This window comes from Galendromus occidentalis, unplaced genomic scaffold, assembly GCF_000255335.2.
Source record: "Galendromus occidentalis unplaced genomic scaffold, Mocc_1.1 scf7180000076870, whole genome shotgun sequence".
NCBI lineage: Eukaryota > Metazoa > Arthropoda > Arachnida > Mesostigmata > Phytoseiidae > Galendromus > Galendromus occidentalis.
Window position 1 is genome coordinate 668460 of NW_003804859.1, and position 10130 is coordinate 678589.

At 51.6% G+C, this 10130-nt stretch overlaps 2 protein-coding genes across 2 annotated transcripts; one reads left to right on the forward strand and one right to left on the reverse strand.

Annotated features, from left to right (window-relative positions):
* Positions 1 to 4370: 4370 nt before the first annotated feature.
* LOC108863753 (uncharacterized) lies at positions 4371 to 6228 on the reverse strand. Its single transcript, XM_029110599.1, has 6 exons — positions 6168 to 6228; positions 5948 to 6073; positions 5585 to 5851; positions 5203 to 5425; positions 4814 to 5046; positions 4371 to 4519 (listed from the first exon to the last, which is right to left on the reverse strand). Exons 1-6 carry the CDS (start codon positions 6226 to 6228, stop codon positions 4398 to 4400), a joined length of 1032 nt encoding a protein of 343 aa, XP_028966432.1. The 3' UTR covers positions 4371 to 4397.
* Positions 6229 to 7363: 1135 nt separating this feature from the next.
* Positions 7364 to 9755, forward strand: LOC100897331 (acid phosphatase type 7). Its single transcript, XM_018638294.2, is given in 9 exon segments — positions 7364 to 7546; positions 7663 to 7872; positions 7980 to 8191; positions 8307 to 8404; positions 8521 to 8792; positions 8909 to 8974; positions 8977 to 9137; positions 9282 to 9422; positions 9536 to 9755. Coding segments are annotated over 9 exon segments (1377 nt in total). The 5' UTR covers positions 7364 to 7422; the 3' UTR covers positions 9629 to 9755.
* The last annotated feature ends 375 nt before the right edge of the window (positions 9756 to 10130 follow it).

Genomic DNA, 10130 nt, shown 5'->3' on the forward strand with positions numbered 1-10130 from the left:
CGTCCCGGAGTGGGTCGCAACAAACTATCTGAGGATTCAGGGATTCAAATTTGGAAACGGAGCTCCTCAAAATTGAGGAACCTCCGCGGCGGGAAGTGATGTGTGCATTCCAGGACAGTAATTCTAAGAACTGAATGAGCAGACCGCTCAGATCGAAAGCGTAGCCGACGAAAACGCTGCCATGATAATCTGGAGTGGAGAATTCTACGATCGGCGTGACTTTTGGCGCCCAGGCGGGAAAAAACTTCCGGCGTGTCATCATTACGTCTGATGGATCGGCTGGATGACGTCCGAGAGTCCCCCATCGCCATCATCATCATCACCCCAGAACCAACAGCACCAGTAGCCGCGTTCATCGCCAACACCATCCTCAAAAGGCAGCACTTCATCTTATTTATTCATGTAAGTCAGCCGAACCCGCTCGGCCCTAGGCTGGCTAGCTGACTCGCGCGCCTTGCGTCCGCCCGCCAGCCAGCCAGGACAAAAGGGCGGGGGACCAGGGGTAAAAAACTCTCAAGAAAGGAACTCCTTATAATTCGTTCCCTATAGCGCGAGCTTTGGCCCGGCGAGTCCAGGCCACCCCTTGATCCCGCTCTGAGCTTTATGTTACAGCAGAGCGAGACGATTCTCGAGCGTTGGGTTTCCTTCTTGGTAGATTCTTCCGTTGGTTGGTTTGTTCGTCCGTCCATGAAATATGGGCTTGTCATCTCGCTTGCATTGCATTATAATGTCGCGCGCGCGATATTTATTACCGTCCTCTCCTCCCTCCGTGCCTCCCATGCACTTTATACTTGGCATCGGGAGAAGCACTTGTAGTAGGCTCCGTTGTTGCTGCTGCTGCTGCTCCTGTTGTGATCAAATGAAGACAGATCACGTGTTCGGGAATTTTTTTCTGCTTATGTGCGTGACGACGATTTGCTACCGCAAACGCTACCGCAAACGCTGCCGCAAGCGCTACCCCAAAAGCCGCCGCAAACGTTGACACCGAGGCTAGCACGGAGGATCTCCCGGGTCAGCACGGGCTCTCGGGATTCGCTTCTGCTGCCCCCGACGAGTTGATCAGACTTCGCCATTAGAGGATTAGTGACGATCGAACTCGGCTCAACATACAGAGAGGCTTCCGACACGAGTGGTTCATCGTCGATGCTGTAGGAGAGATTGTAGTCTGCGAACATGAACCTTGAGTGGCCTACCGAGCGAACGTCTCCGACTGGTTGGGTTGACCGCCACCCCGTGTCCATGGACTAGGGAAACCCCGCTGGTACGTTGACGCTCACGACCTAGCTGAACGAATCCCGAAGCTCGGAAAATATGCGCTCCCCTGTTCGAGCTGGCTCGTTATCGACGATCGGGAAGAGGATCTCCGACCATCGACGCTCATTTCAGAGCCTTGTAAAAGCAGCCGAAATCTTGTGAAGACAGCGCCTTTATACGCCGCGATCAGATTCCAGGACAAGACGCAAAGCGGGTCCATGCCGTTGGATTATGACCATCACAGTACAGAATTCCCGTCTGAATCATTATATCATCAAGGAGTTTGGTGGTGTGGAATCGATGTCTCGCCACGTCTTGAAGGTTGAGTATCGACACTCTGCTCTTCGTTGCTCGTTTGCTTCCTCGCAACAGGAGTGCGGCGCCGCCGATAATTAATGATGAATAGTAATCAATGGATAGATCTCCAGTTGCGGAGAACACGACCTTTTCCCGCTATTTGTTGTCAGCCCAGACTTTGTGAAGATTGAAGGGAACAGTCATCGATGTTTCCGACGCCTTCGAGTCTCTGAGCGTTCTTGACAAGAGCGGCGGACGTAAGAATTCCGAACGAACGAATAGTCGCGGTCAACTCGTCTCTCGAGTCCTAAGTCAAAAAGTCGCTCCCAGAAATGAAATTTTCCGCGGAAAAACGACTTCAATCGCGGACGATCGCGGTCAAAGTCGCGTGAATCGCTCGAATCGCCAACATATTCGCGGGATGTCGGGAAAGATGTTTTCGGAAGGGACCGAGTCGATCTCTACGCTCAGTTTTGTAACAATGGAGCGGTATTGAGGCTGCTGCGGGCAAACAATATGTCACCAGATATGCATTCGGTCCACGCAGACGGGTCAGGCGCGACTGATAAGAACGGGCCGCCCGAGCTAGGGTCCGGAGCAAAACCTCCGGAAGGCTCAAGGGATCCGGATAGAAGTGATTCGGAAGGCAAACGCGCGATATGATTGGTCGAAACGCCCGTGCCATTCTCCCCGGCACTTTTTCGGAGGAATCCATCTTCGAACCGAACGAGAGCAGAGCTGACACTCTGTGGGAGCGCTCCTCGGAAGAGGTAGTCACCCACAAGCTTGAAGAGCAGCGAATTTTCCGAACCGCGCTTGTCGAAGACGAAACACAGTCGAGGGAAAACCCCGGAGTCGCCGGAGATCGAGCATTCGAGCTGATCTCATTCTGCCGGAGCTGTCGAAAATCCACCATCAACAAGCACTCTAACCTTTGGCTAGTGGCAGTGATGATCCGGAGAAATTTATTGTATAGGATAGAGTCATTGACGAAGGGATTTGTCTGGGCACTGGACAGTAATCAATAGGCTCCCTGTACACATTATCACCTGAGACAAAATTCACAATTCCACTCGTCCACTTTTCCACATCGAGAACGCGCTTCGTAGTATGCCGGCAGGCTCAAGACTAGAGTGCGGGCGAACATCGTGATCCCAGAGCCTCGAGCACGTGGCAAAGGGAGAGGGTCCCTGGAGAGGGCTCAAGGGGTGGACTGAAAAGGGTGAAAGCTATGAGACCGCCAGAACCTCTCAGTGACCTATCGACAAAAGGGCTTTTCCATATGCATCACCGGGGAGATTTCTGTGTCTCGCCCTGGATGTGGGATCTCCTCTTCGCGTGCTCCACGTGAGCTCACCGAGCTTTTCACCCCAGAGGAAAACCTGTTCCGGGCCGAAGAAAGGCGTCGACGTCGCCGCCTCCTCCATCTATATTCCATCTCCTCGACAGATAAGAGATTGACGGTAAGTTATATCCACCGACCCTCGGGGCTCCCGATACCGGGGTCGGGGGTTATTAGCTGAAAGAATTTCAGCTGACAATGAAGTCTCATGTCCTTGTCGGAAGATCCGTTCGCGCGCGTCTCGAGCTCGTGGAGACTTTTACAGTCGGGCCGTTGGAACGCTCCAGCGATTGAAGCTCTGAGCTCAACTTTTTCACGACGGGCTATATATCCACGAATATGCATGAATATTACAGTGTAATGTCATCATGACGGACTTCAAGGGACCGACCGAAACTGTCTCTTCTATTCGAGGCCCTTCGTATCTGGAGCTGGGCTCTGCGACGGAATGGAGTGCGAGTATTGGGGGATATAGGTATCGCTGGAGCCCTTGTCAAAACGCGTAAAAGTGCGAGGAATCTTCCGAATGTATCAGTCGGCTGTCGCTTCCGACTATCCAACACGCGGTAATAGTACTCAGATAGTATAACCAACTTGGGTGGCATGGAAGGAGATAAGATCGAGGCATGTTATATCGGAAAGTCCATCATCGGGTCTGCTATGGCAGATCCCATCGAAATGAGAGATTCCAAAGGCTCGGTCAAAACCTGGCAAACGGTCTTTTATGCGGGAGTGAGCGGTCGTTCCATCCAGGTCCACCCAGACGAGGTACCCCGACGGAGCTTGCCTTGCAAAGTCTACTTCTGACTTGCGATAGATCAGATCGGACGGAGGAACGAGGCCCCGACGGAACTGGGGAACGATCGCGATGGTTGTCGTCGCATGGTCTCTGTCCGTCGAGTTTCACAGAGAAAGTGATCGTATCGGGGTATGAGTGCAGACTGGAAGATCTCAGATCGAGACACGGATTGAACCCTCTCCTCAGCTGGATTCCGAAACGAAATTCGCTGAATATTCACCTTCGTACCTAGATGATGCGTAGATAAGCACGCCCGAGAGCTCTACTGCGGCACCAGCTCAAATTTGATGCTAATCGTGCATATCGCCTTCGATCTCCACAAGGAAAGGCCGGCCAGTGGCTTGAACACAACGCTAACTGGAAGAGATCATCGAGGCAGCGATGCGATTCTACTACGGCTGATCTCTGACATCTTCATGAACGACGAAGATAATCTCGATCGAGCTCCGATTCCGCAGACAACAATAATCAATCCCCGGGGCTTGCACTACAGAGTTCACCGATCAAGTAAGCTCAAAGAGTAGCCCTTCGGCTTCAGATTCAATGTTGATCGGGGCGGAGAAAATAATGCTTGAAAGAATTCTCGGAACTTTAGAAGCAAACTTTTATTGAGTGTGGGGCTTAACTCGCATCAGGACCCGAACTACATAGGTGGACCCACCCGGGACGCGAGTCGGCGGGGTTGTAGCAACGAATCCGCGATCTTCATTGCCTCCCGCAATTGCTCTTGTATTGGAGCTGGAAGCCAGGATAAGGTGCCCTACCGTAGTCGTCGCGTCCTTCTTCTCTCTCTGGTGAATTGAATCCGATGGATGATATCGCATTCCCTGGAATAGATCTCTCCGTAGAGGAATAGAAAGTGAAGCGCTCCGGTCAAGAACTCTGGCTTCGCTCCCCCTTTACAGAATGAAGACGTGGACTTGAGAGGATCTCTGATCCATTGATCCTCGAAGAGGGACGGGGGCATGCCGGAGAGAGACTGTATGTGCCCGTTTACGGGTTTTTCCCGTATATATTCACGAATATCATATACCTTGTTTAAAGAGGGGAATCAAGGCTCGGCCAATCAATCGATCTATCTGACAGAGAAATGACGAGGACAAGGACGTAGCGGAACTCACTTGTTCGGAAACTACGTAGGAATTTGTTCCCGCAGAACTTGATTCCGTCGATGGTGAGATACGCTTTCCGTTTCCTGTTCTCGTCGTAACTTGTCAAGTCGTCGCAGATTCTGTCAGACAATTCCCCAAGATTATCGGCGAGCCGGCCCGATGCCTCGGGTTTCTCTCCGAGACCAAATGCTCCGACTTGGGTCAATTGCACGATGCAAGCGTCCCGGAAGCACATCCGATATCTGCAATATTCCACGTGACGAACACGGGGAGAATCAACGTAACCTGTAGGCATCCAATCGCATGGCATTCGAGTTTGCCGCTGCTTGCTGCGGACCGACATCAAAGGAAAATATCGAGGCGATCTCTCATAATTGAAGTAGAACCCTCTACCTTACCTCAAATCCAAGGGATAAGAAGAATCGTTGAAGAGGCTCCCGTAGTTGAAGCTGGATATTATCCCGGAGTCTTCTTCGAAATATTGCAAGCAATTTGGCGGCGCAAGCCGCTCGGAATAACAGGGAATCTGGCTGACGCGAATTTTCCACTGTCTGCTCGTGGAGTTTTGACCGAGGTTAACATTCAGACGGATGCTGCGCGCATTCCTGACATCGATGTACACTGAAATCAATGATAGAGGGGTCACGGAGGTAAGGGGTATCTCCGAGCGAATTCGGAAAAAACAAACCGTCCTCTCTCCATAATAAGTGTGGGTGGCTAGGCGAGCAGGACTCATCGATAATTTCCATTTCGAAAGTTTCTTGAGGACGAGGGCCTTACTGTGCTGTTTGTTGTTGCGGCCACATATGGTTGGCACCGATCGATCGGCTCCAGACACGCTGAACGAATCATGGATGCAAGCACCCGTGGCAAAGTTAGGTCCAACGGTGTCGAATTCGATGAAATCTAATCTCATTTGACAAATCCCAGAGATGTGCCATTTCTTCTGAACTTCGACGCTGCATGAGGATCCACCGCGTACGGACTCATACGGACTCACGAAGTACGTATTGTTCGCCACGATTCTCCCTCCACAAGTTTTCTCCACTGTAAAGTATGGGTTTCTCTAAGAGTTTTGGTTCCGTTCAGGTTTCCTAATACGGAAGAATCGTCCAGAATTTACGGAGTCTCAGAATCACTCACGGCGACAACAGGTCCCAAGAACGCAACTCCCCAGGGACCGACCTCTCTGAAAACCACATTCGATTCCTGTCATGCAGACTCCAGCTCCATCACCGCAAGGCTCCATATAGAGTCGCGGGAACAATGCTGGAATTGGCACGTATAAAACTTAGATTTCAAAGGTTCTTGTTCCGGACCCAATGGAAAACGATGCGACAGGGAAACTCCGAAACATACTCACTAGGCAGAGCTGCGGCACCTCCAAATAGAACCGTCACTGTCAGGACCGCCGAGAGCTTCATGTTGCTGATACATTCTGAAATCGGTCGGCAGTCTTTTATAGTTCGCAACAACAGCCTCCCGGGAGGTGCGAAATTTAACAGTTTTCTGGTCACCCTGACACGATGGTCCTGATGCGGAGCTCTGGATTGGAGCTACAAGGGTATTGATCCGATTGATGGGAACAGTAGCGACCTACCTGTGGAATTATCGTCCTCGAACTTGACATGCGAGACGGAAAGATTTGTCAGCGTGACTAGAAATCGAGATTCTGCTTTCAGCCCCCGGGAGAAGATGGGGAAAAGATCGTCCCGATGCGAGACGTCTCCGGGAAATTCAAGCAATAGATCGCATCGGAGATTCTGCCGGAATACCTACGAGGGAGTGCCGACCGGCTCCGTTAACTTTAGCTTTATGTCGACATTGAAACTATTTGAGCGCCCTGGAACGTGAGGTATTTCCGACGGAGCACAAGGTCGCGGACTATGAAACCTGCCGTATAGTTCGTGTCGTCTTCTGTGGCAGAATCAATGTGAAAATTATATCGAAGAACTCCACTCTCGACGAGTGAGTATCACACTAAGGCACGCAGTGCCACGCCGCGGACACTTCAAGGACGTACGTCAAACGTAGTGACGTTTTTTTGCACGAGTACTCCGAGTACCCGAATCGCTCGAGCTCAGAGGAGGCTTCAGGGGGCATGCTGTATGGGAGAAGAAATTCCGCGACTCGCGATCGGCTTTCTGCGCTCTGATTAATCCGAATAATCCGGAAACCCCAATCCTCCCAGCACGAGGAGGCTTCCGCAAACATAGTTTATAGGAGGGAAAATCCCGCGACTCGCGACCGGAAATAATCGCAGGCTATAAATTCTCGACACAGGTCGATTGGTAACAGCCTTATCATCTACGTGACGATAATTTTAAGTCGCGGGAATGAGTAGCCCGGTATGGGCTCTATACAACGATCTCCATCGTAGCGGGATCGGCTAAGCGCTCTTATCGCACTGCTGCGCGTCAAGCGCGGAGAATGAGGACCCGGAGAACACGCGGATTAACGAGCTGAGGTCTCCGGATTCGGTAATGACCGCGCTCCATGGTCGCTTAGCGTTGATGCGAGAGCAATCGATATAAATTTCCGACAGGACACCGCATTTTCATCCACATCCGGAGCTCACTTCCAGCTGAGAGGAGCCAAGTTCTGGTCCGCGGTGAGCCATGAAAGAGCTGCGAAATTTTTGGTGGATTCTGCTGGTTCTAGCGACCCCACCATCGCGTGCCCTCTTTGATGGCTCTCCCGTCCTCTATCTCCAGCCCGAACAGGTCCACCTCAGCCTAGGCGGTGAGTTCCAAAGCCCCCCACCACCCCCCCCCTCCTCCGCCCGCTTCGAAAAAGAAAGCTCTAGTCGGGAAAATCGCTCGAGACTTTTCATCAAGTACGAATATATCTTCATGCAGCTGATGAGACCGAAATGATAGTCACTTGGGTGACGCTGTCCCCGACAAACTCTTCGGTGGTAGAATACGGCTTGGATTCGACATCAAGCCATACATTGACCGAGAAACGGCACGGCACCATGGAGCTTTACGAGGACTTTGGGGATGAGCGACGCAAGATCTACAATCATCGAGTCGTGCTCACTGTACTCACACCTGGGACCTATTACCGTGAGCGCCCGAAATCTGTCGAAAATCAGAGTGCGGATAATTGGATAACGGTTATTTTGGCGTAGCTCTTGGACTTTATGGCTCACCGGACTTGATCTCCCGTCCAGGTTACCATTGCGGAGACCCAGTCGTGGGGTGGAGCGACGTTTTCACGTTCAGGAGCCTCCTGATAGATGACGCTTTCAACCCGAAGTTCCTTATTTACGGCGACTTAGGGAACAGCAACGATCAGGCCTTGACAGCTATCGAAGAAGAGGTTCTGAATTCTCAGATAGACACCGTGGTCCACTTGGGCGATTTCGCCTACGATATGGCAGACGTGAGTGGAGCGGATTTCATTGCCGACAATTCATTGCTCCTGACCTATAAGATTATGAGTCCGATGGACACGCAGGCCCAGGTTACCGATTGACTTCGGATTATTCGCGCTCTAGGACAATGCGCGGCGTGCCGATGAGTTCATGCGGCAAATCGAACCTATAGCAGCTTATGTCCCATACCAGGTCTGCCCCGGCAACCATGAGTATCACTAGTGAGTTCAATTCATAGGAATTGTCGTTTCTGAGGGCTCCATGGGAAAAGACTTCGTTTGAGTCCCAGAACGAAAGAATTGAATTGATTTTGGTTCCTCGAAACTTTGAACTCCAGCAATTTCTCCAACTACGAGGCTCGCTTCTCGATGTGGAATCGACAGCAAAACCAGCGAAACAACTTCTTCCATTCGTTCAACGTTGGACCAGTCCACATGGTTCTCTTCACTACTGAGTTCTACTTTTACCTTCGATTCGGCTACGAGCAGATCCAGAGCCAATACAATTGGCTCATTCAGGATTTGGAGGAGGCGAATCTACCTGAAAACCGGCAGAAGAGACCTTGGATATTCTTGATAGGTCACCGTCCTATGTACTGTACAAACCAGGGTAGGCTTGCATCATCGAGGAGGACAGTCTGGAAAAATCGAAGGGAGGAAAAGGAGATCGCGAGAGCGATCTGACTATAATCGATCGCGTTGACATCGTTCATTGAACCTTGCCAGAGTTCCGCGATTGCTCGGCTCCGTACAGCATCCTGCGCTCAGGGATGCCCTTCACTCAGGACTTCTCGGTCAGGATCTTCTGAAGAAATATGGAGTCGACATCTACTGGCGGGACGACCAGCACTCATACGAGCGGCTCTGGCCGCTATACAAGTGGGAGGTGTCCGATCGAACAAGCGCTGCGTACATCAATCCGTCGAGCCCGGTTCACATTGTCACGGGAGCACCGGTAAGTTAGGAATCTCGCTTGCAAAACAGCGATATCCGCTAGGAGCACCCCAGTGAGAAGACGGTAGACCCAAGATTACCGGTCTGAATTTCTACCATGTTCGTGAGGGGTTGGTCACTCGAACTGGTCATCATCTGGTTGCAGGGTAACCGTGAGGAACTGAGTCCCTTCGGTGAAGATTTCCGCAATATCAGCGCCTATCGGACCGCCGACTACTACTCGTACACAAGGCTGCAGCTCCTCAACAAAACCCACATACTCATGGAACAGATTTCCGTGCCTGAGGTTAGCTCTGCTTGAACTCGATGAGTGACTACTCCCTGCGGGCCAAAACCCATGCGCAGGGCGGAATCAATTCCTCGAGGTGATCGATTCCTGAGCTCTCTTGTCTCTTTTAGGGATCCGTGTTAGACTCGTTGGTCATCGCAAAAAATTCAGCAGCACCGAAGTGGCAACAACCCGATCTCCCGTTGACCTCTTCATTATGTTGATAGCCCCTGATAGACCTCCGGAGTTGGAGAGAGTTCCCACGGTCTCCGACGATTTTCGCCGATTCTCCCGAGCCGGGATCGATCTTAGACGATTTTCCCCGAGCAATAAAAAATTGAAGTCTGTGCGGATCCTCTCTCCCATCATTATGTTCCCCCTAGCAGTGGGCCGAAGTTCGGAAGTCGCTCCATCGATTCGCCGGGAGTGTCCGCGAGCGATCCGACCCTATGGTAGGTCGTGGTGAGGCGCCGGTCTTCATTGAACTGGCTACTTGCGGAAAGCCCCTGAGAAACACCAGGCGTTCATTTGAGACTACGACGATTCCTTGGGAACTCGTGTTGAAAGGAGGACCCCAATGGTTTCGAAATTGAAATCCGCATCCTCAGGAGATATGGTTGCGGAGCGGAAGCGTCGCGTCTCTCGTCGCTCCATCACGTTCGAGCTTAGAGCGGAATCGCTGGCTGATCAGATCGATTCNCCTATGAGTGATTCTGGTCTTGACGC